General features: G+C 64.0%; 2 protein-coding genes across 14 annotated transcripts; one reads left to right on the top strand and one right to left on the bottom strand.

Annotated features, from left to right (window-relative positions):
* Positions 1 to 224: 224 nt before the first annotated feature.
* NOXA1 (NADPH oxidase activator 1) lies at positions 225 to 9,614 on the top strand. Of its 11 annotated transcripts, none has more exons than XM_029921188.1 (14): positions 225 to 698; positions 2,555 to 2,637; positions 3,581 to 3,689; positions 4,852 to 4,986; positions 5,229 to 5,336; positions 6,212 to 6,271; positions 6,529 to 6,572; positions 7,062 to 7,194; positions 8,198 to 8,237; positions 8,414 to 8,481; positions 8,711 to 8,865; positions 8,998 to 9,112; positions 9,215 to 9,329; positions 9,418 to 9,614. In XM_029921188.1, exons 1-14 carry the CDS (start codon positions 522 to 524, stop codon positions 9,498 to 9,500), a joined length of 1,425 nt encoding a protein of 474 aa, XP_029777048.1. In that variant the 5' UTR covers positions 225 to 521; the 3' UTR covers positions 9,501 to 9,614. The 11 variants fall into 11 exon arrangements, with proteins under 11 accessions (XP_029777048.1, XP_029777045.1, XP_029777047.1 ...); XM_029921185.1 differs by having other exon boundaries at positions 5,178 to 5,336; XM_029921187.1 differs by having other exon boundaries at positions 4,852 to 4,998.
* ENTPD8 (ectonucleoside triphosphate diphosphohydrolase 8) lies at positions 9,573 to 15,336 on the bottom strand. 3 transcript variants are annotated; one of them, XM_029921182.1, is made up of 10 exons: positions 15,046 to 15,336; positions 13,173 to 13,319; positions 12,965 to 13,082; positions 11,941 to 12,091; positions 11,640 to 11,799; positions 11,314 to 11,544; positions 10,971 to 11,234; positions 10,654 to 10,764; positions 10,367 to 10,501; positions 9,573 to 10,284 (listed from the first exon to the last, which is right to left on the bottom strand). In XM_029921182.1, the coding sequence occupies exons 2-10, from the start codon at positions 13,296 to 13,298 to the stop codon at positions 10,093 to 10,095; spliced, it is 1,488 nt and encodes a 495-aa protein (XP_029777042.1). In that variant the 5' UTR covers positions 13,299 to 13,319; positions 15,046 to 15,336; the 3' UTR covers positions 9,573 to 10,092. The 3 variants fall into 3 exon arrangements, with proteins under 3 accessions (XP_029777042.1, XP_029777044.1, XP_029777043.1); XM_029921184.1 differs by lacking the exon at positions 10,367 to 10,501; XM_029921183.1 differs by lacking the exon at positions 15,046 to 15,336 and having other exon boundaries at positions 13,173 to 13,322.
* Between the last annotated feature and the right edge of the window lie 395 nt (positions 15,337 to 15,731).

Genomic DNA, 15,731 nt, shown 5'->3' with positions numbered 1-15,731 from the left:
GAGCCCGCGGGGCCCGCCCGGAACCCTGGCCCGGCCAGCTTTCCCCGGAGCACCGAGACCCACACCGCCGGGGGACCGGGGGCCTCCCTACGCAAACTGGGGGAACTCCAGGCGGAAGTCCGGTGGGGCGCGGCAGAAGCGGGAGGGGCGGGACCGGATGCGGAGGGGCGGTCCCTGGTGGGGGCGGGACCGTGGGCGGGGCTGGTTTGGCGAGGGGCGGAGCCGCTCCGCCGCGGGAGGGGCGCGCTGGGCAGCAGGAGGCGTCGCGCACCTGCGGCTCGTGGACTCGGCGAGTTCCCAGCGCCTCATTCCACGCGGATTCTCTGCGGGCCTCGGAGTGGGGGCCCCACATCCCCTCGCCAGTCTCTTGACCCTGAACCCCTGCTCCGCGGCCCTCGGCCTGCAGTCGTCCCGCCAGACCCCTCGCAGGACCCCCCACTGCCGCCGCCCGCCGCGCCCGCCGCGCTCCGTCCCGGAAGCTCGGACTTCCGTCGCACGGTCGGACGAGTGTCCACCCCGCCATGCCCTCTCTCGGGGACCTGCTGCGGGACTGGCACCAGGGCGCGCAGGCCGTAGCGCGAGGGGACTGGGACTGCGCCCTGCGCCTCTTCTCGGGCGACCCGGATCCGTCCGCCAAGATGTGCTTCAACATGGGCTGCGTGCACCTGCTGGCCGGGGACCCGGAGGCCGCGCTGCGGGTGAGCCAGGGGCCTGGCAGCCGGCCGCCCCCAGGGTCGGTCGCAGAGACCCTAACTCTTGGGGAGGCTGTTCTCTGGTCTTGGAGAACCTTACTTACTGTGCGCCCGGGTCAAGGAGTGGAGCGATAAAGACCCAGCTGCAGGGGTGAGCCCGGGGTCCCCTCGCCCTTCTTCCTGATGGTCATCTGGGGGTAACCCCCCAGCGTTCTGCCTCAATGAACGCCTGAAGCAGGTGGGAACTGTGTGGTCGGGGGATCCCACCTTGAACTGAGTCTGGGCCTTGATGGAGCCAGGGTCCTTCACCACCTCCACTAGGAGATGACCATGTGCCACGCTCCCCAGGCAAAGGGAAAGGCTGGGGTGCTGCTGGCTCAGGTGCTCACTGTGCTAACATATCTGGAAGTAGGCTGGAGGCTGGGTCCTGCGTGGAGGGGGCTTGCCTGCTTCCCAAGGTGTGGAGCTTAGAGCAGGGGCCTTCATCAGATGCCTGTGACAGTGGCAAGCATGGAGGTCTGTCTCGTCTGATCCTAGTACTCCTCTGTTCCCCAAACAGAACCAAGAGCCCAAAAGTGCACACGGGCACACACACACCTGCCTCTCCGGAGGGGTCAGCACTAAGCCGCTCTCTGCCTTTTAAATGCTTTGTGCTCTTTACAGTGATGATTATTCCACAAAACCCCAGCAGCACCGTCCTCAGTGCTCTGGTCGCCACATCGCTCCAACAGAAAGAACCAGTCCTGCAGTGGCTGAGACCGTCAGTGACAGCTCCCTGGAACATGGCACAAAGGAAAAGAGAATTAGGTGTTGCAGGGGAGCGTCCATGTCAATATCCCGCAAAAACTTCACTGCAGGAGTTGGGGGGGGGGACTGGGCAAATCTTACAAGGGACCTCCTCTGTCGTTTCTTGCATCTGCATACAAATCTACAATCCTCAGAAACAATTTCAGTTTTAAAATGTTACCTGAGAAAGGGAATCCAATCGCTGACAGCAGGTGGTTCAACGGCAAATGGCAGGTGTAAGGTCAACCCAGGTGTCACGCATTCATAAACTTGTGAGGGAGGACTGTGCAAAGTCAGTAAAATCAAGTAACAAAAGCATGGGCACATTACCTGGAAACATGGAGATTTGCAAGCAGATGGAATGGCTGCAATTAACAAAACCGGCTCTGGGGAGCAGGGCAGGGTGAGGAGGGACGAAGAGGACTGTGGTCTGTTGATAGGAGCCTATGGGAGCCTGATCTGTTTGCTGTTCGCGGCAGGGTGGCCGCGAGTGGACTTCTTGGCACCAAGTGCCCCTACATCAGTGCCTTTGCACATCCTTCAACCTTAGGTCAAATCCAGTGCTGCAGCAAGCCCCCCACCCCGATTTGGCCAGATCGGAAGAGCGCGCTGCCCCTCCTATTGCCTGCGTTTAACGGGAGGCCACTGTCCTCGTTAGGAACAGACAACACCATTTCTGAGCGAGGTTGAAGGGAGGGCCGCGCGGCACACACACACTAAGACTTTGGGTTCTTTCTGATTCTCATAGATAAGGAGTGTGTCTTTTTGTGTGACCTTTCGGAAATAGGATTTTAAAAAGACAAAAGTCGTGCATAACTGCACCCCCCAGAGGGAGCTATTATTAACATGCCACAGTGCTCCCTCTGTCGTCTCCCCTTGGCCTCATGGCGGACACACTGGATTGTGACTGTGCTCTTTGCACCTCCCGGGCTCAGGCTGCTTTAAGGTGTGCCACTGAGGGAAACTGAATGGTGACGCCACGCGCCCAGGCTGTCGTGGGACCCGGTGGGGTTCCTTGGCCCTCGTCACCAGTCATCCGTCTGGACTGTGCGATCCATGGGCATTTTTGTCCCCAGGCATTTGACCAGGCAGTGACCAAGGACACCTGCATGGCTGTTGGCTTCTTCCAGCGAGGAGTGGCCAGCTTCCAACTGGAAAGGTGAGCACAGAGGTGCCTTGTTTCTTCTCTGATGGCCCTTTGTCTCCACAAAGTTCATTCTTGTGCTCCCCGCCTCCTCCCCGTCGGGCACCTGCTCTTGCTCACCCGTCTCCGTAGCTTCAGGGAAGCCTGGAAGAGGGCGCTGGAGGGGGCTGCGGGGCAGAGCCGCACGGCGAGCCTTGTCTCTACGGCTACGTTCGCAGGGCACTTTCACGGGCATTCCCTCCATTGTCCCTCACCACGTTTTGGCTGTGGCAGGGATGGTGTGATTACACCCGTTCTGCAGATGAGGAAACAGCGCAGAGTGCAGGAATGGTGTATCCCAAGACACAGACGAGGTTGGGGTCCTCCGTGCTCACCTGGGCTCTTTGCCCAGAGGAGGAAACACCCTGCAGGACAGGCCTGGCTTCCTCCAACCCCACTTAGCCCGCAGGACATGCTTCTCAGCAGGCCCCATGCCAGGCAGGCAGGCTCTGGCTGCAAACTCCTCTTCTCATGGGTCTGGGAGCCTCTCTGGAGGAGATGGGGATTGTAGTGGAGGCCACAGAGCTTCGGGAGTCTCTGCAGCAGAACGCCTGCAGGGGTTGAGGGTCCTGTGAAGCAGGTAGGAAATGCCCAGGGCACCCTGCGTAGCCAGGGTTGAAAGAGGGTCTGGGGTACAGACAGGGGCCCCAGGCAGTGGAGTTCCCAGGAATTGGAGCTGCATCGGAGCTGGCATCACCTCACACCCCAGATGTGGTGCCCCCCATGCCCCTCGCAGCCATGTTGGTCCTTGACCTTCATAGTGGGACTCGAGGGCCTGTCATGTGCTGAGGCCTGGGTGGTCACCACTGCCCCCCAGCAGGTGTCCCTAGGGCTGTGGGGGTGGGGAGGCTGGGGCAGGGCTTGGCTCCTTTCTCTTCGGCCACTGAGGTCCCCCTCACTGCTCCCCCGCCCTCCCCAGGTTCCAGGAGGCCCTGTCTGACTTCCGGCTGGCCCTGGTACAGCTGAGGGAGAACACCACCATCGACTACACCCAGCTGGGCCTGCGGTTCAGGCTGCATGCCTGGGAGGTGAGCTCGCACCAGGAGGCACGGCCCACTGGGGGCTCTGGGGGCGCTCTCCGCTGGGGGCCCAGGTGCCCTTCAGGCCCCGTCCTCTGGGTTCCGCGTCTTGTTACTGTCACTTGTTACTTGTTAATGGCGGGCGTGTGGACTGACTGGCCCCCTCTGGCCACTCTTTCATCCTGAGGAAGTGCAGGGGTGGAGGAGGTGGGAGGCCCCAGGAGTGCTTTGTGGGCCAGAGGGGCAGGGGTGGGGCAGAGAGCAGACAGGTCAGGAGGCAGCCCAGCTTGGCTCTCTGGTGCCCGACAAGGGAGGGGAGTGGAGCGGACGCCCCAGCGCTCCCGGAAACCGGCCGCCGTGGAGCCTTCTCCCAACAGGCTGTGTCACAATGAACAAATCGTGGGAAAGCCCCGCGGGGGGGGGTCCCCTGGCCCAGGGCACTGAACAGGGCGGGGCGGGGCGGGGGGCGGTGTTGGCCTGGCAGTGACCCCCACCAGGCCTTGTCACAGCATCCCCAGAGGGTGGCCAGCTGGGCTCTGGGGTGTGGTGTCACCGGCCAGGCCGTGGGGACAGAGGGCCGCGCAGCCAGAGTGTGTCCGCTTCTCTGCGCGTTGGGCCGAGTTGGGGGAGCCTTGCCGTCCCCGCAGCGGCAGAGGCTCAGCGCGGAGGGGCGGCTCCCAGGCCCACCAGGCGACTTTGCTTCTGCTCTCAGCATGTCCGGCTGGCAACAGCCTTAACTCAGCCCGAACCTGTCTGCCAAATGGGGGTGGGGACGGGGACGAGACCCGGGACTCATGCCCTGACAGAGCAGCACGCAGATGAAGCGGCCGCAAAAGGGGTCTGGCAGGGAGGATGCTTCCCCAGCCCAGAAACCTGCCCTGGATTTTCGGAGCAGAGAGGCTTCAGAGCGGATGGACTGCTCCAGAGAAGGGGAGTGGAGGGGGGAAGGGGGAGGGCGGGGAGGCCAGGCCGGAGGTCTGATCTAGGAGTGGGACCTGGGAGGAGACTGGAGCTGGAGCTAGATGGTGGCACCGAGGGCGAGGCCAGGAGAGGGGGTGGGACTGGGGGCAAAGGTGAGCAAGGGTCGGGGAGGGGGAGCTTGAGACCCTAAGGCTGCTCTGGGAGTGGGACTGAGTGCGGGAGGGGCTGTCCCCTCCCACCTCACTCTCAGGTGCTCTTCAACTTGGGGGCGGCACAGTGCCGCCTGGGACTCTGGGCCGAGGCCACCCGCAGCCTGGAGGAGGCCCTCTCCAAGGGGCCAGAACGGGCCCACCACGACCTGCGCACTGCTCTGGACCAAGTGCAGGTGAAGGGTCAGGTGGGGAGAGCAGGTCGTCCCTGCACCTTGGCGCTGTTGGTCCCATAGCCCCCCGTCCAGGGTTCGTATCTGTACAGGCCCCCCAAGACTTTCTAGAGGGAGGTGGCCCATGGGCTCGGGTGCAGGGGCTGGGGAAGGACTTCCCGTGGCCTGTGACAAATGGGTGGGGGTCCCCTTAGGCCACCGCCCTGGGCAGCTGCTCAGATCTGCATTGGCCGGACCCCCTCCAGAAACAGGTGCACCTGCAGCCTCGGCAAGTCCCCAGGGGGGAGGTCTTCCGGCCCCACAGGCGGCACCTGGAGCTCCTGGAGCCAGTGGATTTCCTGGGCAAGGCCAAGGTAAGGGGGCGGCGTCTCACGTCTGGGCCAGGTGCTCAGGGGCCAGCCCCAGCCAGCCAGCTGGGAGCGACAGGCTGCAGACAGACTGGAGGTCAGGGGCAGTGTCTCCAGGTGCAGTTTACACATCCTGGGCTCTTGGAACCAGGAGATAGAAGCCACCAGAGGTTGGTTCCAGAGGAGGGAGCGCATGGCTTTTTTATGGGGATTCCCAAGGCTCCCCTGCCTGCCTTCATCTCAGCCACCATTTCTGGCCTCAGAATGTCCTTGTTTTTGTGTCTCTGGGTCTCCCTGCATCTCTGGCCCGGAGAGTGAGATCTCAGGGAGGGTCTGGGCCACGTCATGCCTACCCCTTGGTCAGGGCCGGGCAGCACCCCCAGAATCACAGAACACTGGGGAGCAGGTTGGGGTGCGGGGAAAAAACTCTTATGTGCACAAAGGAAAATTCACATTGACTTCAAGCTGGTGGCCCTTGGATGGACCCCAGCGCCCCCGAGGTCACCAAGGGCCAGCGTGCTGCATGTGATGTTTTAGCAGTGCTGGCGAGGTCACGTGCCACACCTCGCCTTCGCAAACATCAGTCTGGAGCCCACTTATCACGGTATGAGACCTCTAAGAAGCAAAGACATGTCAAAAGTTGTACCAGAAATAAGTTAAAACTACCAGCACAGATGTTTTCCTTTGTCAGGCATCTTTTTCCTGCCTTCCCAGCCCCCAGGGTGGTGGTCTGGCAGCCTTGGGTCAGGCCACGCCCAGCAGATGGGAGACTCAGGGGGTGAGGGGGGCGGTGGCCAGGGCTGAGAGCCATCGCGGTCCCCCCAGCCGGGGGTTGGAGGGGCACCTGCTGACCCGGCTGTCCCCCCACTGTCCCTTACCAGGTGGTGTCCTCTGCCTTCCCCGAGGACCCACAGGAGGGCGGCCAGCCTCCCCGGCCCCAGGTGGGTGGGGCCTGCCAGCCAGCCCGGACTTCTCTGCCAGTCCGCAGGCCTGAGCACTTCAGACCTTCTTACTGTTAAGGGGGGAGGATGCTCTGAGCCCTCCCCAGCGTCCTCTGATCTGGAGTCGGGAGTCGCGTGCCTGTTCTGTGCGAGCATCTAACCGGGGGGGGGGGGGGGGACAGCAGCGTGAGGCCCCCCGTCCTGAACTCACTCCCGCGGTCTGCTTCCTGAGGGAAGGTGCCCTTCTGTGCCCACAGGTTCAGGATGCGGATGCCGGAGCCAGGCCTGGAGAGGCCCCCCGGTAGGAAGGAGTGGGTCCCACCCGTGTGAGCTTGTCCCTCCTGTCGGGGCAGAGGGCAGAGCCCCTGTGCACACTGTCCGGGGGCCAGGACTACCGCACCCCCTTTCCAGAGTGGAAGAGGCCAGAGCCCTCGATGCCAGGGGAGGGGTGTCTAGTCTCTTAGCCCTCCCCAGGCCTCCTCACAGAGCAGCCACTCGGCCCTGTTGGGCACCACAGGGGAGTTGAGACTTTGGGTCATGAGGACACCGAGCCGAGGTGCCCGGCGGGGCGCTGGCTGGACTGCGGGCTGCACGATTACACCTCTGGCACTGCCAGACGGGAGCCTCACCGACGGGGCTGCCCAGCTTGGGAGCGGGGGTGCTGCTCAAGGCTGCACAGGGTACAGGGACAGAGAGCAAGCCCCACACCCTGGGCCCCCAAGGGCCGTCTGCGAGGAAGCCGGCCCTCAGTTGGGGAAGTCCTGACATCAGGGGCTCCCCCTTCCTCCAGGGCTGCAGACAAAGGGTCCTGGGGAACCAACACCACCTGTGGCCCCAGGAGGCTCCCGAGTGCAGAGACAGAGGTCCGCCCGGGACAGGCGGGACAGGCTGACCCCCGTGTGCCTGTCGTCTCCTGTGAGCAGGTGAGCGAGTGCGCCACAGCCAGGCACTCTGCGGGCCTCAGGGCAGGGCAGGCGGCCCCATCCCCTGCTGGGGGACAGAGCCTTGGCTTCCTGTCAGACCAGAGACATGGCCGGAGCCAGCCACGGTGGCCGGACACCAGGGTCGAGGCCATGCTGCTGCTCCCTAGTGCAGGCAGGAGTCTGGCCCTCCTCACGGCCCTGGGCCTCGGAGGGCCTGGCATCTGTGCCTTGGGTCTTGTGCCATCCAGTCGTGGCCTGTGTCACCCCAGCCCTCCGTCCTGGGCACAGGCTTCTCCCAGGAAGGTGCAGCCAGGAGGGCACGGCTGACCTCTGCCCATGCCAGCGCCAGGAGAGGGGCACAGAGAAGGCGGGTGAATTGAACAGTTTATCAATAAGGGAATAGATGGTCACCTCACTTCCTTTCACTGGTGCACAGCCGATTCAAGCTGAGCAGACCTGCGCCCTTAGAGGCAGTTACTCTGTGTCAGAGCGGTGCGCCATCACCCTCCCGCAAGCCATGAAAGCCGAATTTACGGAGTTCATATGTTGGGGTTTTAGGCCCTCGACCCCCCTGACACAGGGCGGCACTAACCGGCCGGTAAATACGCTGAAGTCCAAATGCTTCCTTTATGAACCAACTTCTAGACCCTCCCCTGGAGTCAGACTCTTGAGTCAGGGTGGCCTGGAGCCCGGGCCTCACCGGGTGCTCCGCTGCCACCCCGCTGCCCCTCTGGGCTGGTCCCTGGCCTTGTCCTCGGGCTTCACCTGCGACCACCCAGGACCACAGCCTGTGGTCTCTCGGAAGGCGGGGTCCAGCGCACGCCCTCAGTGACCCCCCACATGAGTTGCGTTTTGGGCTCGCTGCTGCTCTGCTGACTCACAGGCCACAGGGCTCGCCACTGGGTCTGCTTTACAAGCCCTGAGCCAGGGAAACCGCCCCGCTCCCAGGACCCCCCCATCCCCACCCCTGCTCCCTGCTCCAAGCCTGTGGCTCTCCCTGCAGAGGCCCTGTGTGGAGCAAGCTGGCAAACAGGTTCCTCCAGGTAAGGGCTGCCCAAGCCTCAGGTGGTGGGCAGGGGTACTGAGGGAGGGGGCAGGCCTCTGGGGCTGCGGGGAGTAGCCTGGTTGTCCCGTAAGGAGGAGATCGGCTCCCTTGTGCTTCCCGGTGGGCGTGGGGTCCCAGCAGGTCCGGCTTCAATCTGGGAACCTGCTGTGTCAGTCCCCACAGGCTTGCTGGTGGCAGGGAGGCCAGACCCCGGCCCTTCTGAAGACCCCTCTCATGCTGGGGTAAGAGCCTTCATGTCACCCCCACTCTTCAGGGATTTGGGGCCCCAAGGCCAGGCCCCATCCCTTCCAAAGGCCCTGGGGACCCCAGCTGATGAGGAACTTACAGGCCTATAGCCCAGCCCCCTGCCGCCATCTTTGTCCCCTCAGCTCGAAGGCCACACCCCCTGGGCCTGAAGCATGCAGATCTGGGGCTTTGTTGGCTGACCACTGCCTTTCTGCCTTGTCCCAGGGAGCGGCCGTGGGGGGCCCCGAGTCCTTGGTGACCGTGGTAGTGCAGTGTGTTTTCACGCTGGCCCTGAAGGTCCCAAGAGGAGCTGACCTGTCCAGCCTGCAGACCCTGCTGAGCCAAGCCCTCCCCCAGCAGGCCCAGCACGGGCAGCTCAGGTGAGCCGGCGGGAGGTAGGAGCGGAGGGCGCTGAGCACGACCCAGGGCAGGGGCCGGAAGGGGGGCCGGTGCATCTGTTCCCGGGCAGAGGCACCCCTCACCCCTGCCCACTCGGAGGAGTCTCTCTGCAGTTACCAAGACCCCAGCAACAAGGGACGCTGGGTCCCCCTCGCCCGGGAGGAGGTGCTGCAGAGGGCCTGGTGGGATGCGGCAGCCAGCCCTGGGGTCCTGCGGCTCCGGTGCCAGGTGAGCCTCAGAGAGGCTGTGTGGGTCCCCATGCGTGCGGGGCGGGGGTGGCCCTGGGGCCCTTCTGCAGCCAGCCCGCCCTGCAGCCTCCCCCTGCCGCAGGGAGCCGGCGGCCGGCCTGTCCTCTACCAGGTGGTGGCCCGGCACAGCTACTCTGCCCGGGGGCCCGAGGACCTGGACTTACAGCCGGGGGACATTGTGGATGTCCTGTGTGAAGGTCAGCGGGGCGCTGGGGCACACGGGGTGTCTGGGAGCCGATGCTGTCTGATGTGCCCCAAGGAGCCCTGACATGGTCTTGCGTGCAGTGGACCCGGCGTGGCTGGAGGGCCACTGCGATGGCCGCATCGGCATTTTCCCCAAGTGCTTCGTGGGCCCAGCTGGACAGTAGGTGTGCGGAGCCCAGCACCCCCCCTGGAGCCCCGTGCACCCCAAGCCCAGTGAGGACATCAGTGCCAGGAAGTCCTGTGGCGAGGAGTTTTAATAAAGCGATCTTCCCCACTAAGCTGTGGTCTGTATTCTGGGCTCGTCCACGGAGAGGGCCTGACAGGCTTTGCGGTTGGGGGGTAGGGCTGCTCCCAGAGAAGTCGCAGCACCTGGATGCCATCCCTCAGGCTGAGTGACACCCCGGTTCCGGCTGGGCCCCCCCAACCTCCTCCTGAGGCTCTGCCAGCCTCTCCCATGGAGCCGGACCCCTCCTGCAGTGGCCACGCCCACGTCCCGGCTTGTCCAGGCCCCACGTCCCACTAACACGGAAGGTCACACCGCCTTGGAATGCGGCAGGGGCCCCTGTGGCCTGGCATTTGTCACCTGCCACCCTGCGGAGGCCACCACACTGCCTGCATCAACGGGGCCATCTGACCATGGGGCCAGAGCCCACAGGGCAAGGGGACCTTGCAGGAGTCAGGCGCTCAGGGAGGCTCTGACCAGCCCAAACCTTGGGAGCTGAGCCTGTGCCTTCCGCCACAAGGCAGCCGCCCAGCTTAGCCCTGCGGCCAGAGGAGGTGGCCCGCCACAGCCCCCAGAGTAAGCACGAGCGTCAGCACGGCAAAGGCGACCCCGGCCGCCCAGATGCCGTGGCTGTGTGCCCGCCCCTCGGTGGGCGCCTCGGCCGGGATCGTATTGGTCAGGTTGAGCATGTAGCCCAGCGTCCAGCCGATATCCGTGCCGCCGGCCTGTGGGACACACGGGTGGGTCAGCGCTGTGGGCAGATGGCCCCGCGCCCCTGGCCGCCCCTCGCCCCAGGCCGGGGGTCACCTGCTTGCGGAACTCGATGCCAGGCCAAGTCTCCTCACTGAACCCGTAGCCCTCAAGCAGCAGCGTGAGCATGTACAGGCCTGAGGTACAGTAGTCACGGAGCCAGCGGTCCTGCCCCGGCGAGCTGGCCTCCACCTGGGGGCCCGGCGGGTGAGGAGCCGGGTGATGCCCCCGCTCCCGGCGCCCCTCAAGCCCTGCTGGCCACGCCGCCCAGGATGGGGTCCCCCGAGTCTGTGCCTGGGACAGCTGCCGCTCAGGGACCCAGGGCGGCGCTGGGACCCACCCACCTGCTTCCAGGGCCTCCGGCAGAACTCCCAGATGGTGGCGTTGACAGTGGCTAGTGGCTGCTTGGAGGTGAGGTTCAGGAAGTGGAAGGTGTAGTAGAAGTTGGAGAAGGCCTGGAGGCACAAGGGGGGTGAGGTGCGTGTGCCTGCACTGGTGGGCCCGGGTCAAACCAGGCAGAGTCCCCCCCTGCCCCCACATGGGGCCGCCGAGTCCCCAGGAGTCCCCATGTGCCGGGCTCGGCCTGGGCCCACCTGGGGGCAGTCCCCCTGGGGCCACGGAAGGAGGCTGAGAGCGGGGGAGGACAGGTTAGCGAGCTCACGTAGAACGGGCCCCGCACGGGGGGCTGGTAGACCCCGTCGAAGGCACAGTGTCTTCGGCCCTGGCAGCTGGAGAAGTTGAAGAGGCCCCGGATGGCTGAGACGCAGGCCCCGGGGTTCCCTGTCCCTTCCACGGTGAGGTTCCAGCCCAAGCCTGGAGGCGCTGCTGTGTGCACACAGGGCGACTCATAGAGCTCGGCCAGGGACAGTGTGGCCCGGTAGCCGCTGTGGTAGCACGGGTGGCGGACCAGGGGGCTGGAGCTGCTCTGCAGGAGGGCAGGAAGGTGGCCTTGAGCCCAGCCCAGGGCCACAGGCCACCCCCCCCTCCTCCGCAGTCCAGCCGACCTGCACCAGCTGCGCCAGGAGCCTGCTCAGCATCTGGTCGCGCCCAAAACACAGGTAGCTGTGGGTGTAGACACTGTGCTCAAATCCGTAGAGGCGGAAGGTGGCCTGGGTGCTCTTGTCCAGTATGGGGCCTCCAGGCACAAAGGTGATCTGGGTGGAGGCTCCACCCATGTCCAGGGCCCCCACCAGTGTCCCCTCCGGAGGCTGGATCCACTCTCCAGAGAAGGAGTACTGAGCACAGACAGGGGGCACTGAGTCCTGCGACCAGCCACATTGACCCACAGCCCCTGGTCATCCAGCCCTCACCCGCGGGCTGCCCACGGCACCTTGATCAGCACGCCCAGGATGTAGTTAATGGTAATCCAGCCCAAAGCACCTTCGTCCTGCCCGGCCAGGAGTTCGGCACCCCAGAAGTCCAGGGGAGACTTGCCCAGGACCTGGGTGACCACCTCAAAGATGTCTCTTGCCTGAGAGCTGTTCTTCTGGCTGGACAGAGAAGCCCAGCATCCAAACCTGGCAGGAGACCCATGCCCACTGCACTCCCCCACTTGCCCAAGGCGTTGACACCATGGCTCTCTGGACTGTTCCTCAGGGATGTGCCAGAGGCCCCCGGCCAGCCTGCCTCACCTGAGAAGCCTCATGCCAGCCGTGGCCCCCAGGAACATGGGCGTTTCCTGGTGCTGTGCCTCTGGGATCAGCGCCAGCGCCTCCTCCAGGCAGGCCTGCAGGCTCTCGCCAGCCTGTGCAGGATTGGAGGCATAGGAGGAGATTCCAGGCCCTGAAACACAGCACCCCCGCACGAGGCTCCAGGCCTGCAGGCTGGCTGGGCTGGAAGGGCCTGTCGTGAGTTGGACAGTGTCCCCGCCACCAAAAAGGTACGCCCACGTCCTCACCACTGAGATTTTTGAATGGGATCTTATTTGGAGAAGGGGTCTCTGCAGATGTAATTAAGTTAAGGGTTTTAAGATGAGATCATTCTGGATTCCCCAGGTGGGCCCTAAATCCGATGACCCATATCCTTTTATTTAAAAACATTTTTTTTAACATTTTAGTGTATTTTTTGAGAGAGAGAGACAGAGAGATAGAGAGACAGAGCACAGGCAGGAGAAGGGCAGAGACAAGGAGACACAGAATCTGAAGCCAGTTCCAGGCTGAGCAGTCAGCACAGAGCCCGACATGGGGCTTGAACTCACAAACCCAGAGATCATGACCCGAGCCAAAGGTGTAACTGACAGCCACCCAGGCCCCCACCCTTCTGCCCAGGACCCATTTCCTTCTAAGAGAGAGGAGAGGGGCGGTGGAGACACACAAGGCGAAAGGCCGTGTGAGGTTGGAGGGGAGATTGGAACCATGTGGCCGCGGCCCGGGAGCCTCCAGGAGCTGGAAGAGGCGAGATGGACGGGCAGGTGCCGCACCAGCTCCCTGCGGGACGTAAAGGCTCCGGGTCCACATGGACCACCTGTGCCACCTTGGGCACTTCACTCAAGGTCTCTGAGCCGCTTTCCCTTTAAGTTCATTTGCTGATTTGCTAAAAGGTGGAAACGTGGCTCCAGCCTGTACCGCCTCCCAAGCCCGCGCGCGGGGAGTCCCTCCCAGGCAGCAGCAAGAAGCCACGCGCACCTGCCCACCGTCCCCAGAGCTGCCCGCTGACCTTTCGCCCGGCAGGCCAGGGCCTGGCTGACCACGCCCGTGTCGTTCTCCTTGTCTGCTGGCCACCGATACACAAAGAGGGACGTGTGGGAGGACCCCGCGTCAAACACGACCCCAAACTGAGAGTGACAACAAGGTCAGGAGGGCGTGGGGCCAGCACACAGCTCAGCCCAGCTCCGCCTCCCCCTGCTCGGGGTCTAGGGGCCTACCTTGGCGTCTGTGGGCAGGAGGATGTCGGTGGCCTCCACCAGGATGAGAATGAGCGTGGTGAGGCCTGAGGCCGCTGCGGCCCCGAGCAGTGCTGTCAGGACCTGCTGCCTCCAGGTCAGCCCCATGAGGGAGGGCAGGGCTGGCACCTGTGGGCGTGGGCAGCAGTGGGCACTGACTCCCCTTGCCGCAGACGCTGCGGCCCTGGAGAGCCGCTCCGTCCTCCCCGGGGCTCAGCATGTCTGGGTTCAGGCCACGGGCAGAGCTGAAGGCCACACCACAGGAGCTGGGCCCAGCCTGAGACACAGAGTGCTGACGGGGTCCAGAAGAGCCCCTTTCTTTTTTCTTTTTTTGGGGGGCGGCGGGGAGAGAGAATCCCAAGCAAGTCCCATGCTCAGTGCGGAGCCCAGCTTGGGACTCGATCCTACAGCCCTGGGATCATGACCTGAGCTGAAATCAAGAGTCAGACGCTTAATCAACTGAGCCCCCAGGTGCCTTCACTCTCCCTGCCCTCCCAGGAGGAGCCCCAGCTCTGCAGGGCAGCTCCAGACTGACCTCAGGGGGCCCAGGACCCTGCCCCTCCTACCACCTCTCTCCGCGCCCCCCCACTACCCCGCCAGGCCTCCCCCAGGGCAGGTCTTCACTCTGGGAGCCTGAGGCCAGCCCTAACCAGGTGAGGACGGTGACCAGCTGGACAGGTAACTGCTGCCAAGCGGCCTCCCATGTGCCCTAACGGGTGAGGTCAGCAGGGCCCCGAGAAGCACATTTGCTTGAAAGGAACTTGAGATCAGGGAGTTCTGAACAGAGACACTGGTCTCTATTTGAAAACCCAACCGCTGCCCTCTCTCATCTGATTTTGAAACTCTGCAGTTGGCTCCACACAGGCCCTGGGCAGCTGGCCGAGGCTGGAATGCAGTCTGCCCAGGGCCCAGGTGCCCGGCTCAATGGCCTTGGCCCCTGCAGGACCCTCCCCAGGCCCCAAAAGGCCCCAAGCCGGGCCGCACACACAGGGCTATTGGGAGCTTCGGCCCCACTGGTGCCTCGGCCGAAGGAGGCGGCCCTGCGGGGTCTCCCAGGCTCGGAGATCCCAGTGATTTTGCATCATGCTGCGTCTCTCACAAAAGTGTAAACATCCCTCATGTGCTTGCTTCACATGGAGTGACAGGCACGGATGATGGTGCCATTGTCCTGGGGCACCGGGCCATCCGCAGCGTGGAACAGGCTGTGTGGGTTCGGGTCCATTGAAGGTGGGAAGACAGAGGCTCAGAGGATTGGTGAGGCCCAGAGGGGACCCAGCCTGTGTCCCCAAACGAGAAGCTGGGTCACAGGCCACGTCACACAGGACCCAGGGACACTGGGAGCCCGCCTCATACTCCACCTCCAAGGGGTCCAGCAATCTGAGACCCCAGTGAGGGGCAGACTCCCCAACAGTCGGAACCCACCTCAGAACTGGCCAGCTCCTCCAGACTGGGACAGCCCCCCCAGACCAGGACATCCCCCCAGACTGGGACATTTCTCCCCAGACTGGGACAGCCCCCCTAGACCGGAACAGCCCTCCCAGACTGAGACAGCACCCCCTAGACCAGGACAGCCCTCCTCCAAACCAGGACAGCGCCCCCCCAGGACCAGGACATCCCCCCAGACTGGGACATTTCCCTCCAGACTAGGACAGCCCCCCTAGACCGGTACAGACCCCCCAGACCAGGACAGCCCTCCCAGACTGGGACAGCCCCCCTCAGACCGGAACAATCCCCTCAGACCAAACAGCCCCCCTCAGACCAGGACAGCCCCCCTCAGACTGGGACATTGCCCCCCAGACTGGGACAGCCCCCCTCAGACTGGAACAGCCCCTCCAGACCGGGACAGCCCCCTTACCTGGGTTGGCGGAGAACTGGCTGCCGCAAGGAGGACACCAGGCTGCTGTCCCTCAGGCACCTGCCGGGCGTGGTGCTGCCTCTCCCTCTCCCTCAGTGAGTCACCGCCCACCTCTGCTTGGACCTCACCGGGCAGGTGGCAGAGCCTGCCAACTCTGTCCACTGTGGCCTGGTGCTGCCCACCCCCAGTTCTGGCCAACAGAGGCTCCGTGGGGTTGAGCTCAGACCCCGGCTGGGGGTTAACCCCCCAATACGTAGGGTTACATTCCAAACACCTTCACCTGTCCCTCCTCCACCCCATCACCCAGGGTTATACCCTCACCTGCTACCTAGAGTTCCCCTACCTCCCTGCCTCACGTGGTGACTGCCCAGGTGTTTCCCTACCCCTCCCTGGGGGTTAGAGGACTTTGCCCTCAAACGCCACCCTCCCCCCTCCCACCCTCACCCCCCCCCAGTGGGAAGCTTGGTGCGGTGCCTCAGCTCAGGCTAAGGGCAGGTCAATCGGGTGACCCAGGGCATGGCCAGAGCAAAGGCCAGAGGCCCGACTAGCCTGTGTTCCGGGAGGAGGGAGATTCAGCTTCTTATTAGCAATGTGCTTGGTGATTTCAAGGGTACATAACATTGCCCCACTTTTGTGCGTGCGTGTGGACTCAAGGAGCACAGCCACAGCCAGACTCACCGGGCACC

This window comes from Suricata suricatta, chromosome 13, assembly GCF_006229205.1.
Source record: "Suricata suricatta isolate VVHF042 chromosome 13, meerkat_22Aug2017_6uvM2_HiC, whole genome shotgun sequence".
In the NCBI taxonomy this organism is placed as follows: domain Eukaryota; kingdom Metazoa; phylum Chordata; class Mammalia; order Carnivora; family Herpestidae; genus Suricata; species Suricata suricatta.
Note: the sequence above shows the minus strand (reverse complement) of the source record. Positions and strands in the feature narration are given on the sequence as shown.

Excerpts from the sequence above, each read along its gene's own strand:
- NOXA1 (XM_029921185.1), top strand. The coding sequence starts at position 522 with ATGCCCTCTCTCGGGGACCTGCTGCGGGACTGGCACCAGGGCGCGCAG. Across the intron at positions 8,482-8,710 it reads AAGACCCCTCTCATGCTGGG|GGAGCGGCCGTGGGGGGCCC; the intron begins GTAAGAGCCTTC and ends GCCTTGTCCCAG. Across the intron at positions 9,113-9,214 it reads TCCTGCGGCTCCGGTGCCAG|GGAGCCGGCGGCCGGCCTGT; the intron begins GTGAGCCTCAGA and ends CCCCTGCCGCAG.
- ENTPD8 (XM_029921182.1), bottom strand. The coding sequence starts at position 13,298 with ATGGGGCTGACCTGGAGGCAGCAGGTCCTGACAGCACTGCTCGGGGCC. Across the intron at positions 11,235-11,313 it reads TCCTGGCGCAGCTGGTGCAG|AGCAGCTCCAGCCCCCTGGT; the intron begins GTCGGCTGGACT and ends GCCCTCCTGCAG. Across the intron at positions 10,285-10,366 it reads GCATCGAGTTCCGCAAGCAG|GCCGGCGGCACGGATATCGG; the intron begins GTGACCCCCGGC and ends TGTGTCCCACAG.